Consider the following 20,786-nt stretch of genomic DNA (forward strand, 5'->3'; position numbering starts at 1 on the left):
TATCTGATGCCAATCATACATTACCAATTTACTTGTGACAACTAGAAAGGTAAAGTTTCTCTGCACTGTAATTTCCATTTGTAGATGAGGGAAAAATACCTCCCTACTCCAGAGATGCTTGGTGGGAATAAACTTACGAAATAATACAAGATGAGAAGATACACTGAGGAGCCACCAGTAAGTACACTGTATAATGCAAATATTTCCGTAACATAAGACATTTTTAAAACAGTTCAGGGAAGGCTGACCAGTATCTATGGCTTATTTTAAGTGTTTAGGCTAGAACACCACCAAAAACTCTGTTATATACTGTTATCGAGCACCACAACTTGCAACAGTCAGTGATTATGAGTTTTCTGAAGTACCAGTTCCCAGAGTCAGGAAATTTCATACAAGTTTCAAGTCCTATTTGCAACAATACTGGAGAAAAGCTCATGCAATGTAACTTGAAAATATTCATACTAATAATGCAAAGAAACCCAGAAGAACAACAAAGCTTTTTAAAAATACATATACATATATATATATATATATATTGAAAAAAAGCATTGAGAGAAGGCGATACTGGCAACAGGAAAGATAAAGTAAGAGAGAGACCCAAACTGTGTGTTAGATCTCCTACTACATTACCTGTTACTGTTATCTAAGGAGTGCACAGTGTATCATATAGATAGATATAACACACAGTACAGAACAGCTCTGTTCGCAAATATACAGAAACTCCTGTGACACATTCAAGCAAAATTGGGAAGGCACTCAGGAATATGAGCTTTAACTAATGCAAGTAAATGATTTTTGAAGTCTTTTAAAGTGAAATATAAGGCTAGAAAATCAAAACGTCGACAGTAATCCTAATCTGCTTTTATCTCACTTTTGTCTACGTATAAATGTTTTCCATAAACACTTTCCACTGAACCATGACTGACAGTGTCCATATGACTGTATCACAGGACTATTTTTTTCAGACCCCAGCAACAGAAGTCAAAGAAATGAGACAGTGCATACTGGGAGGCTTCCAAGCTTGACAATGCAGGAGCGTCATAGCTTCTGTTTTAAGGAATGGGAGAATTCTGTCCCCATAATTTTCCTTTTGAAAAGTTCAACTACCACCATCTTCATGAAGTTCAAAAAGAAACAAAACCACCAATATGGTACTTCTTACATTCTGCATGCCAATAGCAAAAAACAGAACACCCACAAAAGATAACTGCCTACTGAACTAGTCATCACAGCAAAAAACCCAACCCAACCCAAAACAGTTTCTCATCCCCATTACCAAAGATGGAAGAAGCCACACAACTGATTCAACCCATCTCATTCTGAAGGATTGACAAGGGAATGGCTGGAACCCAGGGAATGGAACTGCCTTTTGATCTAATATCATATCAGGTCAGACCCATTATACTCATCAAATACAAAGTCTGAAATAACAAATTTAGTAAAAATTACGTTTTGGATCCTGCCTGGATAGAAGACAGAAGTGAATTTTTTGAATTTCATAACAGCTGCTGTACATAATTTTTTCCGCTGTATTTCAGAAAAACTCCAGGCTTACCAAAAGAGTTTCAAACCAATCAGAGGTTTGGTAAAATTTCCAATGCATACTGTATTACATACTAAAATACGCCACTCATGTGGTCTCAGAATACATCATTGAAATACCCTAAATCCATCTCATTGGAACACTTCTCCACAATTTTTCTGAGTAAATGTCTTGCAGAAGCCTTACGTTTGACAAATGTTCATTTTATTTAAAAAATTTTATCAGAAATTTCTATCTAAACTCTGACTCTAAATAAGCTTTCCAACCCAGAAAGATGGTCATATCACTGTTGTTTATATGCATTGTTTATGATGAAGGCCCCAAATAATTTAATCCAAAGAAACTATGCAGGAGAAAGTTATTTGTTCTGTTTGCACTCTGTAATTCGGTACACACATACGCCCCATAGCACACTGCTCAATATTTTACCATCTGAAGTTGCTTACCATCACACGATTTAGATACCAGACAAAGAAGTACTTCCTTCAAGCATGAGAGCATCATTACTTGCTGCAATGATACTATTTACAGTAGAAGTAAATGTTGAAGAAATTCAGAAGAGAATACAGCCAAATATAAATTGTTTCCAGATCTACAAGTTGCTGTTTAATTAATTTGCATGAACCTATCTTTCTGTATACAACCTCCAGTTAGTCCTTTCCAAACACAGATACACATTTCAAGAGGCCTACTGCTTTGAGACACCAGATTTTCAAATGCTTCTTGCTCAACTCAAGTGTACATTCAATATCAATAGGACTGGGCTTCTAAAGTCCTTCAAATTCTTGTGAAAATCCTACCTACTCCCATTTGGAGTTTAAAAAAATAAATTTTTCAATGTGTATTTGAACATTATTTTTACCAGTTAAGCTGTTAGAAGTATATGGAAGGTGTATGACTACTGAGCAGTAGTAACAATGTTTTCCAATCCCTAAATCGCTTAATCCTGCTGTACCCTTTTTGGAGATGAAAACCTTAGCTGATCCTTACCTTAATTTTTAACTCAAAAAGCACATACAGAGTAATATTCATGTTCTTTCACTGGCAGGATCCAGTGCATGAAATTTCTGCACTCAAAACAGAGAACACAGCATGCAGAAGTGGGAGGTTTTACTTTAAGTAAGGTATTTTGCCATTATAGACTGGAGTCTCTCCAGTGAATTACGGGCAAAAATTTCTGTAATTTTAGAATCTGTACAGAAGTACACAAATACAACCCTGAATTCAGTATTATGGGATGTTTGATTTCAATACAATTTTAAACCTTAGAACAGAATCAGCAATATATTTTAATCAGGACCTTTTCAAGTATTCACCACATGAAGTATCAGTTGCCTGGGGGTTATGAAATAATACTAAAAACTTTATAATCATTCATTGATTTAGTTTTGAGCATAGTATATCATTTGAATCCAATGGGAACATAAAGAGCTATTTGTGAGGTCAACCACAGTACAGACAGAGGCTGACATGATATCGATGGCAAGGTGGAAAGAAATTGCCAAATACAGCAGATCAATACCTCGTTTCACTGTTACAGCCTTCTGGAGACATAAAATATATATCTTTACAGCTACGAAAATAATAATAATGAAAGTGGGAGATAAATGCTTCCCTCAAGGTAAACTATTTGACTAGCTGAGGGCAAAGGTGACAATTCCAGTTACACTAAAGTAACTTTACAGTCTTAAATAAAAATGGTGGGATGAACAGCAGATAAAAGGGCAAAATGAAACTGAACAAGTTCTAGAAGATAAAGATGTAATTCTTTCAGAAAGTGGTGTAGCACGTGTACAAAGGCAAAAAAACAGTTAAGCTAAATAAGGTAGTTTTCTCCCACAGTAAGACTCCAGTAGCTAAAAAATAAGTGTTTTGAAATTACACCACCATCATTTCCTATCCAGAAGGCTTCAAAGATATGTTTAATCTGTCCCACACTTTAAATGTCAATAAATATTCATAACCTATGTTTTGCACTTCACTAGTGAAGTTAATAGAATACAGTAATACACTATAGTGCTTTTTAGTCTCAACTGAAGGGAAGAGGATCATCTGATATTTTGGATGCTCTTGGTCATTAAAGGTTAATTAAATAATTTAAGAAATTGGTTAATTATTAAAAGTATGAGAGCCCACTCCTGCTTCAGGTGAAGGCTGCATAGGTTTGATCTAGTTTTTACTAACCTGTCAGATGAAACTGAATCCTACCTGCTGCAAAAGGGAAAAGTATAATAATTATTCATTAAGTATTTTCCAAATCTATTAAAAACAAAGTTAAAGTAGGACCAGTACTGCACTTCCAGCAGGGACATTTCACTACCACTACATTTCAAAAATGCCTATTTCCATCTGAAACTTCTAAGATTATAAGCTAAATTCAGAATCAGAATCAGGTGAGTAACCTACACCTGAGACTACCTGGCTTTCTGAAATTGAATCACCTGCTAGCAACTTCCAAAAGATTTCTCTTCAACAAGATGTTCATTCAAAATCAAAAATTCAATCCACATGAAATTTTATTTTCTACAGAAAACAGGAAGGATTTCCACCACATACTTTCCCTCAGGTTTTCTTGGGGGTAAATTTAATTTTCCTGAATGCCACAAGTATTTCAAAAGAATGTAAATGACTATCATCACAGTTTTAGACACCGCACATCTAACACTTCATTTGTAAATTACTGTTTTCTTTGTGTCAGTGTTGCTGTTTGAGAACATACTCTGTTTAATAACAGTCTAGTTGCAAATCTACTATGACAACAGAAAACTTTACAGTTCATCTTATATTTGGCAGCATAGCTTTCAGCTGAATAAGTAAACTCCTCCACATCATCACACAAGATGCTTTGCTGTACACGTTTCTAGTCTGCCATCTTGAAAATTACAGTAAAGAGACTCTTCAAGAGGGAAACTGCAATTAAGCAAGTAACATATGCTCTGTTCATACTGTTTATTAGAAGGGAGGAAAAAAAAAATGTAGTGTTCTGAGGCAGAGAAGAAATCAAAATCCCTGTAAAAGTATTGGAACTCCAATACCTTTTAGGAAATGTGAAGTATCTCTAAATGATCAAAGTTGAATCAGTTAAATTATGACAAAAGAAAACAGAGAGACAATTAGGTAAATGCACTTGCTGTTTGTTTTGCCAGAGCAAAAATCCAATTGACACTATAACAACAACAACAATAACAATTTCCTAAAATGTATGGAACATTAGCAGATTCTTTAAAATAAGCAACCAGTTCTGCATCTTGTCCCACTTCTAGGACTGTTTTTGACCACCATAAACTGGCAAGATACCAACGGCTATCAGGTGGTAGGAGACCATATCAATAGGTCTAATGAAAGGTCAGGGTTAATAGAACCATTTTGTGCAGCCATGTCCTACAAGGCACTGTGTACCTGTAACAGCTATTATACCCATGGCATGCAACCAAGCCAAAACTTCAGTTGGCTAGAGGCTATACAAGTAACAGTCATGAGCTTACAATCTTAACATACAAGACTATGAAAAAACAGATAAAGCAGAGGGAAAGAAAAAGGAAAAGAAAAAAAAAGAAACAGAAAAAGCCTTCCCAAAAGTGTATCTTTGGATACGGAATATGCACAGCTCTCATACCACTGTCTTGTGTAGTTGATCACAAGGATCAAAGTAAACTGAAGACCTTCAGACTTCTGACATTTGCCTTCTCTTACATCACTCTCATAGACAATAGCCTTACAGGCCCCAATCAGCAAAACATCCATCAGTGTTTTCAGGACCCGTGCTCCTCACATCCTTATCGCCAAGATCTTAGAAGGTTTGAATATGTGAAGCATAGATCTGTTCTTATTTACAGCAAAAACTAGAGATTGAATGTAAAACAACATGTTTAATAAATCTGCAGGGCCTAAAGTAGCAATATAATTCAGAGCAGCAAGATAGACACGCACTTCTTAATTAAATGGGTGATGTTCTAGTTAAAACAAAAAGACAACCCTGGGCCATAGCTAAGATTAAGTACACGCTCTTGCAAAGGAAGCTCCTACTATTATCAATATAAAGGCTTTAAATCACAAAAAATAAACCATCTAATAGTCTGTATTCAATAGTAAGTAGAAAGTCAGGACACAGACTGATTTGGATTAACACATTTTCAGTTATAACAAGTAATTTTACAGAGGATTAGTATCTTGATGGTCTGATCAATACTAGGCACTGCTGCTATTACAGATGAAGAGAAAATTACCCCTCCAGTAATAAAGTGTGTATGTCTTGGTTCTCCTTCATTTGCCAAGTCCATTACTGTAATGGTTCCAGCATTAGCAGCTGAGGCAATTTAAGCAGCAGGAATGTGATGAATTTAAAAGCAAGGAACATTTGCCACTCATTCTTTCTTGTATTTTATTCTGCATATGCAAGGCTTCTACCTGACCATTTCCAATATACAAATCATGTGTTATGTGACTATCAACACTATTTCTTAATTATTGCCTCATTAATAATGGGAAGGGCCAATAACGTGATTACCACAAAAATTGCTACTGGCATATTGGCTGCTGATTCTGCTAAAACCTGCACACCATTTACCTAAGCAGAAATATGACATGACAAGAAGCTTATTTAACTGCATCTAAACTTTTTCATTAATTTTTCTAAATACAGCTTCTAAAAGAATACAGTTATTCTTTCAATTAGAAAACGTAGTACGTTTTTATATCTTAAGAGGCAAAACAATACCAGGAAACAAGAAATGAACATAATATTTGAACAAACTACGATAAGACAATGTTAAAGTTCATATACTTCATTGCATGCTATGGGTGCCATTTTTCAGCATTAATCCTAAAATCATGACCCTGATCTTAAGTGCTCTGAGAATATTTGCCTATTTTCCCCGAGTATTAATATGTTGAAGTCACCTATTTCATCTTGTAAATATATATTGTTTTCCAGCCAGCAAAAATGAGGAAAATGCAAGAAATAAGACTTTTTTATTGAAATCTCAGCCAAAACACCGTATATTCCCTTTTCCTCCTTGTAAATAAAATACATGCAAAGCTTGGTGTTATTTAAATCTTTATATTTCCTTGCCACTTTGTCTAACATGTCCCACAAATGTGAAATTGTGCATGAATATCTTTGTAAAAGCCCTTGTGAATATTCAGATATGTGCATATTGATGCATTTATTATTTGTATAGCAATGACTTTATTGGATTGGGGTCCCAGCTGTGCTGGGAGCTGTACAAACATAACAGTAATGTCTGTGGAATACATTCTCTGTAGTCGGTTCTGGTTTCACAGTAATGTGAATTAGCATAAACAGCTACATAAGGTAATTGTGAACGGGGCTTAGCTGTCTATTCCAAAGACCCATCAATGTAATCCTTTTAAAGTAAAAGAAAATACTACTCTAGACTATCTCAGCATCTTATCTTTCACACAGTAATGTCACAGGGTCTTAAGATGCAAAGAGTGTCCAGAGAAAGCATATAAAGGTAGTTTCTAGGACTTAGCATCTGTCACACTGAAACTTACTTGAAAAAAAAAAAAAACAAAAACAATTCCACTAAGTAAGTTTGAGAACAGGCTTACATTAAAGATTAACTTTTTAAACTAACCTCTGAATATTAATCAAGATAATTAACATTGAAAAAGCAAAACCGCTTTCTTTCCAAATGTAAAAGGAGAAAATAGTCTAAGTACACTACCAAATATGAGGTTTATATTTAGTTTTACTTTATGAGGTACCTTTTCTTCACCCAGAAAAAGAAAGCTTACTGCAAGCTGACCAAAACTCTGACCAACAGCATGAAGAAACAAAGATTCAAAATAGCTATAAACTTTGCTAATTAAAACACACTCAAACAAACAAAATACATGCCCAATGGACTGTTACATTAAAAAGTCTTTCCAGCTACAGAGCAACATCTACTCCAGCAGCTCTGGTTTTATGCACAGAAATAGTATTTGCTATTGGGAAGACCAGAGAAGCTGATGGCATGCAACATCTCCAAAGGTGTCTTTAGAAACTTCGGAATAATTATGTTTTGCTGTCCACTTAAGACTAGAGAAATATTCCACAGGACACTAGCATCCCCAACATGGTGTTTAAGACAGCTGAGTAATTAACTTCTGGCTATTGTTTCCCAACTTTCTTCAGACCCTCTTCCCAGGAATGAATTTGTGTCCTCCTCCTCTTGGGCTTGGAACAGCAAATACTAGCATAAACAGCTCCATTTCTGCTACACACTCAATCTTACTCAATCCCGTTGAGTGATCTGCAAAGTAGAAATTGCTGTGTGACAGTACTGCACTCTAAAGAATTTCTACCACATGTACTTGGAACAGAAATGTTCTTTTATAACAGCATAAATCAAAACTTGCTGTACACATGAAAATTTGACAGAGAGAGAACAGCTTATGACATGTAAGAAACCTACTACGTAATTACAAAGCAAAAGCCAATCACTGGACTTCTGACAGATAGCATTTAACTGTACACAATTGTAGCAAAACAAGAAATTTTATTCAGGATTTACTTCTCCAGAACAAAGACATTGCCAGGAGATATATAATCCAAACCAGCTTCTCTATCAAACCACTTCCCTCTCATTAGTAGGCCTCATAAATCTTACTCTCCAGAAGAGGTCGGGTTAACCTCACTAATATTTGGTTTGCTATGAAATATTTTGATCAGGACCTAAATGGAAGTCTTGGCAGGACTACTACAATAAATACACAGTTCCTTTGCCTTCAGCATTTCTTAGGTGATCAACATAAGCAAACAATGGTTAAACCTAGAGACTGAAGGGTGAATTTGCATAGTGCCAGGAGCCCCAAGATTACATTTCTAAATTTTATGAAATAATACCAATATGAGGATGCTCCTATGAAAAGAAAGCATACATTTAATCTTGTATAAGCCCTCCCCTTCCCATTGCTGCCTTCTCCTTTGGCATCGTTTATTCCAAGATGTTCTACAGGCTCCTTTTGTTTCACTTCCAATATACCCAAAGCTTCTCTCAGGTAGTACCCAACTTACAACATCTCCCTAAGGCATCCTATAAGTATTCACAACTTTAAACTGTCTATAGGGATCTTTTATAATTTTCATCCTTCTCTGTTTCTGCACCTACAACATGTGTCTAAGGCAGTACTCTTTCACACTAGCCCCCTTGAGTCCTTCTTATACATTGCTCCTCTGATACGTCAAGTGCCTTGTCCTCCCACAACCTTCAGCAGTGTAGTTCAGATTTCTATCCTCTCACTCCCTCACACATATCCTTGAATGATTATCTTATCAGTGGCAATTATTCTCCTAATGCATATGATTACCAAATATGTTTGGGATATATTGCAAAGACAAAAGCCCTTGAATGGATTGCATAAATGTATAGGTTAAAAAAAAAAAGGCATGGGTTGTTTTTTTTCCCTGCAATGTAATTACATTGGATTGGATGGGACAGCTTACGCGTGCATGTGTTTCCACATACCTAGAAAGAGCAGAACACAATCAAAACACTACTGTCCTTCAGCAATGAGGGACAGCAGAAATATTAATTACGAAATGACCAGGTTGTCCTTAAAGAGTTGTTAAGGATCTTACTACTGCAAACAGGCTTCAAAGTTATTTTCCTATTAAGATATTTCGTTGCAAACTTGGGTCAGACCTTTTCCCTGCCCCTATACTGAAATAACTTTAATTGTTAAATAGTGAACTAATAGCAATACCAAAACCAGCAAATCTATATGCAAAGACAGGTGAACCAGATTACCATCTTAGAAAGCATTTTCTAAATGTATAGTGTAATTAGCCTCCCTTTCACTAACATGACTAAAGTCAGCATTATTATTTCAAACAAGTAACTTACTGTTTCTCTGTGCTATTTTGTAAACAAAATCAGCAGAGGTACAACAACCATCAAGAGTTTCAGTCAAGTATTGTACAATGTGGTAAAAACAAGCCCTTCAAAGGCACCTGAAAGAGCAAAGCATTCAGCAATGCTGTTTACTTACACAGTGCAATTACACCTTCAATGTAACAGCATCGCATCTAAATACATCATCAAGACAAAACATTGTAAAGCTAGTGTGCTATGCGAGACTTTAAAATGTTTATTTAGGTTAGACTTGGTGTAGAGTAAGGGTACTTTGAAATTTGGAAATAAAAGTGCAGTTACATTATGCATCATCTCACTGAGAATGTCGTGACAAAACCAAACATACGTCTACCTGTATAATTTTTCTCGTAGAATACCGTAGAACTCCCTTTAAAATTGAAACATCTTGCCCTGATGGTAAACATCGTTATTATTGCCGTACGAGGATCCCCCCCTTACACGGCAGAGGGGAAGATAACATTTCCAAGTTAACAAGAGCACGAGTGCTAAGCCAGCCCGGCCCCGGGCGGGCGGACAGACAGACCGACCGGCCTCAGCCCAGCGGGGCTCCCGCAGCCCCGGCGCCCCTCCCGCCGGCGGGACCGGCCCCCGCGGCGGCGGCGGCCAAGCCGGGCGGCCCGGCCCCCCCCCCCCCCCCGCCGGGGCCGCTGCCGCCGGGGTCTCGCCGCCGCCGCGGGGACGCAGCAGCGCTCCTGCCCCCGGCCGCCGTGCTCGGGCTTTTTCCCCCTCACCACACGCTTCCCGGCGGCCCCGCCGCCGTCCCCTCACCCGCGGCTCCCGCTCCAGCGCGGCGGCTGCCGGCGCGGGAGGAGGGCTGGCCCCGGGCAGGCTCTCCGGGGGGAGCAGGAAGCAAAGAGCAGATACCTTCAGTTCTTTCTCCCGCTCCCCTGCTCTCCTCTTCATGGTGCCGCCTCCGCCAGCCGCTCCGAGCAGCTCCCGCCGACCCCCGGCGCCTACACCCCCCGGCAGGCACCGCGGGGCGCGGAAGCCAGCGGTAGTCCCGCGGGCCGCGCGCAGGCGGTGCGAGGCCCCTCGCTGAACTACGACTCCCAGCAGGCAGCGGGGCGCCGCGACCCCCGGAAGTGGAAGGGCTTGGGTAGCAACGGCAGCAGTTGCTAACGGGACGCGGAGAGGAGTCGTAGGGCTGGCAGGGCGCTGTGAGTACGGGGGGAGCTTTTCCTCCTCGGGGGCACGGCGGGGGGAGGACAGCGATGCCAGAGCCGCTGAGGGGGATGCAGGGGTGCCCCTAGCCCGGGGATCCGAAGCGGCCGCGGAGCGGGGCTGGCGGAGCCGGCGCTGAGCGGGAGCCCGGCCCGGGGCCGCGCTCCCGAGGAGGATGCTTCAGACCTGCGGGGCTACCTCGCTTGCAGCTTAGTGCCTGGGGGGAAAGGCAGGCTGCCTCACCATTTTTTTTTTTTTATTATTTGTTTGTTTTAAAGTAGCCCTGCAGCCCGCCTCAGCTGTGACCTCCGTTACGTGTGCAAAAACGTGCTGGGCTCAGGCGGGAGCTGTGTTTCTGTGCCCGAGGGCGGGAAAACGCGGCAAGTGTAGGCGTTCCTTCAGGAGGCAAGCGCTACCTTTTCTCCCTGCCCCCTTCAGTGAGTTATTGTCAGGGCTGAAGAAAAATTTGGAAAACACTTGTAAAATATGTTGAAGGCAAGACACGGTTGTTTTGGTTTTTCTATGTTGCACTAGGATTTAGAGGTCTGAGAGGTGTTTCCTCCCTCAGACTACAGCAGGATGTTATGATCTCATTTCTTAATATCTTCCATACTTTCTCTCCTTTTTTCCTTTCCGCCTCCTAAAACTCACAACACTGCAACAGATAATGTTTGAAAGATGATATATATGTATACTCCTACCAAATAATAAATGAGATTATTTTAGAAGACAAGCCCAGTAGAGTGCAAACGTTTGTCTTTAAAGAATCAATAGAGGAAGAATGTAGGCTGGAAATACTTTGTGATAGGCTAAGATAGGTGGGTGGTCTGCCTTTTTTTTTTATTTATTTATTTTATTTTATTTTATTTCCTATCTACCAGAGAGATGAGGTAGGATTTTGTAAGGAAAGCATCGTCCTGGCCACAGCCAAGACTCACAAAATTCTCAATCCATGTTTTAACAATTAAGTGTTGTAACTTTTAAGATTTTACTAGAAACTCCTTTCTAGCCCCGCTGCCTGAGAACTTTTGGAAATTTAAGTAATCCCTCCTCAGTTTTGCTACATGCTACGTTTGAATGATGTTGGGAGAACAGTGTGCTTCTGAGATTTATGTAAGAATTTTGACCTAAAACATAAGCTTTGATACTTAAGTATTCATGCTTATTACTATCTGGTCTTGCATAACACTGCAAACTTGTATGAAGTTTTTTATAGTAATGTGTCAGATACAAGTGGTGATAGCACCAGTTTTGTGAGTAGTGCAGTGTATAAGAAAGCTACAGTTTCATTAACTTCAGTAAATATATCTAAAATTCCTGCTTATACCAAACTCGAAATTATTATAAATTAATCCCACAGACATGGAAAACTTCCCTTTCTTTGTAAGTGAAGTTCTTTTTTTCTTATTTTTTAGGAACAAGAAGTGCTAAAGTGACTGTAGGGTAACCTCTCTTGGAAATAAAAACCGTTTTAAGTTGTTGAAGTTCAGCATGGCACGTGGATCTGTCCAGATGCATATACAAGTTTATACCTTGTTTGCTTTATTATGCTTTATCTTAGGAAATGTTGGACTCTTGGGGACAATCACTTTTGTAGCAGTGTTTCTGTACAATTTTGTCATATTTAATCACTTTGGAAATGCTTTCCAGACAAGTAATATGGAACTTGGTAGAGAAATTTTATAAGCCTTCAGAAATAATGTTGCAACTGTTGAGTGTAAGGAAAGTTACTTTGTTTCAGCATTTGTGATTGACACATAGGTAATATTCAAAAAGTAACTGTAACATATGTAACACATGATTTGCTGTTGAGGTCTCTTGCTGAAGAAGCATAAATGATGATTGCTGGTGATTATTAAAGACATAGGTAGTTCTTATGTTACTAATGAGGCAAATAAATTCTAAGTCTGTAATTATATTTTGCCTCCCTAAAAGCAGAAGGCAGGGTTGTACTATTTCTATCTAAAAGCACTCTTTTCATAAAAACAGTTCATTTGTGTTGGTTTTGTTTGTTTGTTTGTTTACTTTTCCTGTGACAGAAAAGAAAGCTGAATACTTAATTTCCATCACTTTGTAATGAAAATGAAACAACTGATTCTTCCTTTTACTTTTGAAAATTTCACTTTTCTAAGTTTTTGGGACTTTAGATTTATTGAGCTTTATTTTGTCACTTGTCTTCATGTCATGTTGCCAGTAAAAACTGGCTTTCAGGTACAGCCCTTCTATGTTTGTTTGCTTATAACTTCAATATTTCTGTGTGTATTTGCTGCAGCCGCTAATGGATTACTACTGGCAGGGGTGGAGTTTGTTTGTTTATTTGAAGGACAAGCATGTGTTGTTTTGTTTTTGTTTTTTAAATGAATGGACTTCTTTCACACTGAAACTAACAGGCAGATATCCATAGCAAAGTTTCTTTAGCAAGTGGCAAATAGTGAAAACCAGTAATGCTTGCCTGTGCCTATTATTGTGGTAGAGTTGTTGAAGATTGATTTTGATAGATCACAAATGTTGTGGAATCATGCTGATAAAATATTATTTAGCTCCTGACCTCTCTGAAATTTGCCTAAAAGCCCTGTCATTTTTTGATTTGTGGAGACCAAGACAACCACATTCTAGGAAGATGTATAATGGCAGCCTCATCTTCTTGCTACCATCATGAACCAAATTTGGACTGATCATCTAGAAGTAAAGGTTTCTCTTTGACTTTAATCTCAGTTGCTGTAGTGATCCTGATACAGTGACATGTAATATTGACCGCAATAATGAACCTAGAGCTGCATGAAGTCAATGACTGCAGATAACACTAATTTAACAAATTACAAAAAAGTTTTGAGGGATTTGTGTGAATAACACAAAAAGAGCTGAGAACACCGAGGAGCTGGATTCCAGTTGATATGTATTTGTCATTAGAATTGTGCCATTGGTTACAATGGCCACATGCCATGGACCTCAGCATCCCAAAGTAGTATTCTCCATTTCTGTGACTGACAGCGTTGAAACAGGAACCTTACTGCTAATCTACAAGTGTAGACCAGTGCAGCCATTTCAACAGTCATGGCAAGGAAGCATTTGTTCCACACAAAACAAAGATGTGTTCAGGTTGTTATAAACAGTGAAAGCTGAAAATAATACTTTATCCTAAATTTTAGGGATTAAAAAAAGCAAAAGATGGGAAGCGAGATTGCCTTATAGGAAACTAAACTTCCATTAATCCTTTTCATTCCTTTTGGACAAAGCCATAAGTAGACTTGTTTATGATAGAAGATTTTACTGGTAAAAGAAAGACATATCTTTAGCAGCAGTTTAGGTTATGAAAAATTAACAGATACTTCATGGAATGTCTGTGGATTATACTGCATCACTTCTGTCCTCTGATGCAGGGCATCACTGCTAATTTCCTAATGCATTCCTAGATGTTTTGGGGTTCACTAAGGATTTAAATCACCTAGAGACTATAACAACAGGGGAAAAAAGACTGTCCAAAGGACTTCGTGTCTATCTTTTCATGCTGTTTCAGACTTACTGGACTCTATGGTCAACATCTAATTTTCTTTACTGTAAGAGAAGAGAGAAACAGTAGTTGTTAACAAATGTCTTCATATATTACACTGAAACAAATATAGCACTTTCTCACATTAATACTTCCCTAATCTCATTTTGTCATGTAACTAAGCTTTCTTTTGCCTCAAGAAAGAAATGCGTTCAGATTTATGAGAATCATTCATAGGAGAGTCTCTATCTTAGAAGGTAATTTCTCTTATGACAGTGATTGAAAGAAGACTAAGAGAATGGTAGGCAACACTGAAATGACTTCATAACCCCCAGCACCTCTGTTTCAAAGAGTTCCATTCAGAATGTGGAAGATGGCATTACTCATCTACCAGTTGATGCCTTAAGCTTTGACCTGTCTTAAAATGAACAAAGAAACAATTAAAAAAATACACACCCCCCCAGAGGTCTCCCTCCCACATGCACTTAGAAATATGGCCTTAGTCCAAAGATTACTGAAGACAACAGAACTAGAACTTTAAAAATCTAGTTCTGTATACATTAAATACGATTGGAGCTGTGGCATTACAAAGAAGACTTATTTTGTGCATAGATTAAAAGTGGCATAATATTAAACTTGAAAGTTTAGATTGTCATCAGAGTGATACAATTGAGATAGGAGCATTTAAAGCAATGTACGAGTCTGTCATTTCAGTGAGTCTGTTGCTACTTTTTTTCTTCATTTTATATGATGTATTGTTGTTCGTTCTAGTCTTGCCATTTAAGTTACAGATGGAGAAGACTTTCATTTGAATTTTGCTATCCGTAGATAAGCCATGTCTGTTCCAGCTGATGAAACAGTGGGGGACCTGCCTGTGAGAGATGTAGGTCTAACTCTAGCTGGAATTGGAGGATTACAAGGTTTGTACCAGCTGCTATTTATTACAGTTATAGACTTTGATCAATGGCTTCTTTAGTTTCTTTCAAAAATGTTTCTGACATTCCCACTCACAAAATTAAGTTCAAATACCATTGAAAATCTGGGTTAAATTCTGAAAGATACTATGACCCATTCTGTGTTCATGTTCCTTGTTATAAGAGGGGAGTTGCTGTGAGATGCTAAAAACTGGAAATCTCACTGAGCTATAATGTTCATCCTTCCAGAAGAAAAGAGGACTTTTTTGCTGAATTGAGGACAAGACCAGACCCATTTAACAAAATGGGACCCAAAAGTACTATGCAATTCTGATACGTTACTCAGCTGCTATTAGAATGGAACTACTGGGCTTAGTCTTATATCTGAGTAAATTTACAGAATGATGAGTTAATCTGTTCAAGCTTCAAGAGGGTATGTTAACTTTGAAACAGATTAGAAAGCATTTCTGTGTTAATGATCATCTTACTGTTTTAAGTAGTGTGTTTGACAGTACCTTGTTACTTGATAAACTATTTCCTCTGTGTTGTCTAGTAGGTAATCAGTTTGCTGTATCATTTTAATTACTTTTTTTATCTGTAAGAGGGAGGAAAGAGGAGGTGAATAATATGCCAATAAATCTGAAAAAAAATGATCAATAGACCATACAAGTGTAAAATATCAAATTACTTGAAAACTCTCATTATCTTTTCTTTTAGTATTTCAAAATTAGTTAGACTTTGGATTTACATGTTGTTGAATGTATTGAATGTAATTTAAAGTTGTCTTGATTTGGGTAGAGTCATCAGCTACACAGAATGTAAAAGCTCGACAAGGTGTGTCACGAATCAGTCGAGAGGAACTGGAAGACCGATTTCTTCGATTACGTGATGAGAACATCTTACTCAAACAGCATGCAAATAAGCAAGAAGAGAAAATTAAAAGGTATGGGTTTTAATGTTTTTATTTTATCTCACAATAACATTTTTTCCCTATAAAGCATTATCACCAAATTAACAATCATGCAGATTTCTCTCAAAGCACTTATTAAAGCAGTAGCACAAATCACTCATTGGAATTCATTTTTGTATTGACTTCTGTTTTTCTGTGGTATGTGGGATATTGTGGACAGTATTAGATTTCCATGCAGAGAGGTACAATGCTATCCACCACTGTGGAGTCAGCACCTTGGGTTCATAGCTATGCTCTCTGAATACAAAGATGACAGGTATTTTGGGAACTGAAGAAGAGGCTATAGAAGCCTAATTATGCTTCATGGATTTTGTCCTAGAATCAAAATGGCCTGTACAGAGAGATTCTGCCCCTTCATAGGTGACTCTTTCATCTATGAAGTTGAGTAGCATCTAGCCTTTTATCATCTAGTTAACCCTAGAATATCTTTATAATTATGATCAACTCTCCTTTACTCAGGGTAAGAGATAACTTCTTTGAAGGAGTCCCAAGTAGCATGGGGCGCACAGTACCCAGTGCACCCAAACATACCCAAGCAACTTCAGGCTTCTGATTAACCTTAGTGCTGTGCTGGAGTCAGCAGAACTGTTCATGATGTTACTATACTCCAAGAAGGCTAATGAATTCAAAAGCACTGTGACTCGGTTCACATCGTTCTGTACTTAAGCTAATAAAATCTTGCTGTGTCTAAGCTGGCTTCTGATCAGAACCTAAGCAATTCATGAAAGGGCATCGGAAGATACTGCCTCTGTAGATAGAACTATTTATACTTTTCTGTAGTCCAAAACATTCTTTCCTTTTGACTCAGTACTCAGTGAGTCAGGATCAAATTGACCAGCATGATGTAACTTCCATCTTGTCTGTCAGGCTACTGTCAAATACAAGATGGTGGAACAAATGAATTGTTTCCTTACTCCAAATGACATTTCCTGTGTTTCTGTCAGATGATTTACCAAATGCACTCATCATGCACTTAGGTAAAATTAAACAGAATGTCCAAATTGGAATAACTGCATTAGGTTTTTTAAGGCACAGAAAATATAAAATACGGTGTTTGTCTAGGTTGCCAGAGAACAACCTTAACTCCTTAAGCTAAATTTCTTTCCCAGCATCCCTCATCCCAAAACCTTGTAACTAAAAGTTTGGAATGAATTTGCAGTTGAAGTACCTTGAAAAAAAAGGAATAAACAAAAAACTTGCTTACAGGCAAGTAACGTTCTGTGACATCCTAAAGTTATTATGGATTTTTTTTGTTTCACTTTTGTTCTTTTAAGTAGAAGCTTCTGTCCACATGTATACAAAAATAAAACAAGCCCCTTTAAACAAATGAAGTGTGTCCTTATTTTCAGTTTTGTTTCTGGGGCTGCAAAAATAGATTCCCTGTAAACTAGATACAGGTCTTGAAGATGTGCGACCAATTTTGTAAAGTCTTGAACTTGTCTCTCTCATCAAAGCCACCTTTTCTTTCTTTATATGCCAAGTTTTTTCCATTCGCTGCTGGGTATGTTTTCTGTTCCTGTATATTACATCACCCCCATGTGCCCTCTCTGCCTTTTGTTCTAGCTTACCAATGTTTATCAAAACTAAAGGAAATCAAAGGTACAACTCTTGAGATGCCAAAAGCAAAATTTGTATCCTTTTAAAGGTAGATGAAAACCATACCCTCTGTATGTAATTATATTCTTCAGCTAACCGTTCCTTCTCTGAAGCACGTTGGTAACATTTACCAAGTATAAAATTGAGTATGGTAATGAGAGCTATTAGGTCTCTCTTTCTGGAGTGCCTTCTTAAATATCTCCACCTATGTATTTTAGCCATTTCAGAACTGAAATATATATTTAAATCCCCAAATCCTAGAAATAATATATCATTGGCATGTTGCATATTATTAGCATTCTTTCAATAGTTGAATGTTTTGTGGAATTGTATCTTTTATAGTTTGCCCCACCACATCCCAAATCTGTTACTTTACTTAACAGCATGCAGAGGTTCCTATATAAGGTCATGCGTTAAAAATTACATTTAAGCAGCATATGGAGTAAATATGTGTCCTCCCTTTACCAACCTTAAATGATAAGCCTTAGGAAACTGTTATTTGTCAGTGCTATAAAGCAGATTGCTGCACAGTGGTTTCAATTATCTTCAAAGAGTTCTTCACAGGCAGTAATAGTTATATCAAAACCTGAAATTTATTATTCAGGTTCTATGCTGAAGTCTTCACAGTGATTATGTTCCTTTCAACAAAATGCTTTTTATGCTGACTTTTCACATTCTTTTTCATCTTTCTTTATTATTTTCCCCAGAATGGCCACCAAGTTAATACGGCTTGTTAATGATAAAAAAAGGTCTGAGCAGGTTGGTGGCGGCCCCAAGCGGCTGGGTCAGGCTGTGGAGCTGGAAGAAATGATTGAGCATTTGCAAGAGAGAGTTCGTGAGCTTGAGAAACAAAACGAGAACCTCCGCAGTAAACTCATTTCAACTAAACAGCAGCTCCAGATTCAGGGCCATAGGCCTTGTCTGTACAGCTATGTTCAACCTCGTATTAACACTGGTCTCAAAAGAGTGAGTGAGGCTGCTGGCATGCAGGAGCACGCAAAGAAAGGTATAATTTACATTTATTAAAAACTGGTTTATATAAGTCACAGTAATTATTGCTCCACTGTACCAAGTATATACTCTTTTCTGTTCATCAGTGGGCAGTAGTGCCTATAGGCACAAAGATTGTTCTGTCCACTTTTTCTTGTATTTATTTATAGCAGTCATGATAATGTGTTTCCCTTTGAAGTCCTTATCTTGAGAATTCACAGTGGTAGGGTTAAAGCAAAAGTACAAAATTGAAAATAAAGTAGTTATCAAGCACATTTTCTAATAGTTACAATCATGAGACTTCCGTTAAAGGCTTATAAAAGAGGTATATGAAAAAGTTTAGCGTTATCATGTTATAACAAAGTTTTACATCTGTAGTTTGTTTGCACATGTTTTTCCTTTTTTAATTTCAAGGTTTGTTCTAGTCTCTTGATACATGTGTGCATAACTGTGCAGACTTGAAAAATCTATTACATGTGTGGACTTTCAAAAGCAAATGCCACAATGCAGTCATCTTTAATGATGCTTTTTACTGTCAAGACTTACTGCTTAAGGCAGTCTCACTCTCAGTTCTTTATTTATGGTAGCTGCATTTGGAAATTACACTTTCAAACATTTTTGTTTTCATATGAACATTTGTAGAAGTAGTTGTACTCAGCTTATACACTGTACAGATAATGTGTTTAAAAAAAAAAAAAAAAGACAGATATGGCCCTGATTCAAAACTGAGTCAGCAGAATTGTCTCCTTAACTTCTATAAGCTATAGATCAAGCTGATAGCCAGTTATATTGTGTTTTTTCTCCATCTCACCCTCCCACTGGTCTTTGTATATGAAAACAGAAACAATTGTCATGTTTTTAGACAGGCAAGAAGAAGCAATTGGCTCTACCAATTTGCTTCTTTAATTTGAATATAGTGCTGGTTTTGACATATTAAATACACCTATGTTTTCATACTTTATATCATGAATTAGGCAGTTTTATTTCCAAAGTCATTTTTTTGTTTGTTTCTTCTAACAATGCAAAAATAGAATAGAAATATAATTAATTTATTCAGGCCCTGTGTGAGCAGAGAGAAAAGGGCAACTTGGTTCAAGGATTAAAGATCAAATGTTGTTATGGCACGCTGTGAGGAGTTCTCTTGGTATAAGAATAGATCCAGATCAAAGATGTCCTGTGCAGAGCTAGGACTGGAGCCGTGTTTGATTGAGGCAGTGGTTCTTAAACTGAAGAGAACATGAGGAATTAAAAAAAAAAAAGAAAAGTTGTCCACAAAACATCCACTTCAGATAATAACTTTCAGAAATTTCACAGAATTTCTAGTGTACCTATCTCAGTTCTAAGACCTTGTCCAAACTAGAAGGGATTCTGGTAATTTGAGTGCTATGAATATGCAGTTTCTTCAACACACTTTTATAAGGGTGGAGAATGTTATTAAAAATCTAGTAACCACTACGCAGAACTTGAACACAGTGGGGTTGTCTTCCAGAAGGTCAGTGAACATTTTCTATAGTATTCGTTAGTATAGGGTGTTTCATGTTTTTCTCTTGCATGTTTTCTCATCCTGCCCTTTTGATTAATGATGACAAACCTAGCAGTCTGGTGTCAGGTTTGTGTCTCGTGTCTCCAAAGACTACTGAACTCCTAGATTGCTCTGTGAAACCATGAGACTGAATCTTGAAACATTTTTAGTGCATATCAGAAAATTTTCAGAACAATTGTCCAAAAATAAAATGCTTGGGAAAATTCAGGAGACCTTAGCTGTCTCCAGGGTATGAAGAGGCAAGAAGAGTTCAAAAATGATAAATACTGCTTCGTGTTTGGCTGATGTACAGATACTGTAGCAAGCTGATACAAAAGATGTGGTCAGGTATAAATAGTTCACTAAATACTCACTGGTTTCTCTCATTACTTTCTTTGAGTACAACCATCTAAGTTATATCATGATTTCAACAAAAATAAATAAAAAATAAATATTCTAGGCACATATGCACATATATGTACATAACACAGTTACCGATACTTTAAAATAATACTTAAAGATCAAAGTTCAAAATATATAAATAAATCGAGTTAACTCAGCACAAATGCAAAGTAGGTAAATTTTTTTCAGTCATTTTGTGAATCTGCTCGTATTATTGTATTGTAAACCTAAATGACTTAATTTTAGAGACTGAGGGATGGCAGCCTTAATACTATATTTGAAATTTAATGGATAGATTGGTCCCACCTCAAAACT

The 20,786-nt window shown here is 37.5% G+C and overlaps 2 protein-coding genes across 10 annotated transcripts in view; one reads left to right on the top strand and one right to left on the bottom strand.

Annotated features, from left to right (window-relative positions):
- FTO (FTO alpha-ketoglutarate dependent dioxygenase) overlaps positions 1-10,452 on the bottom strand; it is a 257,897-nt gene extending 247,445 nt beyond the window's left edge. For both annotated transcript variants that reach the window (XM_042797500.1, XM_042797499.1), the window contains exon 1: positions 10,291-10,452. In XM_042797500.1, the coding sequence (XP_042653434.1) occupies positions 10,291-10,329 (39 nt within the window). In that variant the 5' untranslated portion in view covers positions 10,330-10,452. The remainder of the gene's footprint in view (positions 1-10,290) is intronic.
- A 51-nt stretch (positions 10,453-10,503) lies between these two features.
- Positions 10,504-20,786, top strand: part of RPGRIP1L (RPGRIP1 like) — a 77,551-nt gene continuing 67,268 nt past the window's right edge. For 7 of the 8 annotated variants that reach the window (XR_004407942.2, XR_004407946.2, XM_032998609.2 and 4 more), the window contains exons 1-4: positions 10,504-10,583; positions 14,906-14,997; positions 15,790-15,934; positions 18,265-18,563. Coding sequence is in view for 6 of the 8 variants with exons in the window: in XM_032998609.2 (XP_032854500.2) it covers positions 14,913-14,997; positions 15,790-15,934; positions 18,265-18,563 (529 nt within the window). In the remaining 2 variants the exon portion in view is untranslated. Of the gene's footprint in view, positions 10,584-10,865; positions 11,025-12,002; positions 12,031-14,905; positions 14,998-15,789; positions 15,935-18,264; positions 18,564-20,786 lie in introns of all 8 variants that reach the window. The other variant, XM_032998620.2, reaches the window with a different exon arrangement.

This window comes from Tyto alba, unplaced genomic scaffold (genome assembly GCF_018691265.1).
Source record: "Tyto alba isolate M040663 unplaced genomic scaffold, T.alba_DEE_v4.0 Super-Scaffold_26, whole genome shotgun sequence".
NCBI classification, from domain to species: domain Eukaryota; kingdom Metazoa; phylum Chordata; class Aves; order Strigiformes; family Tytonidae; genus Tyto; species Tyto alba.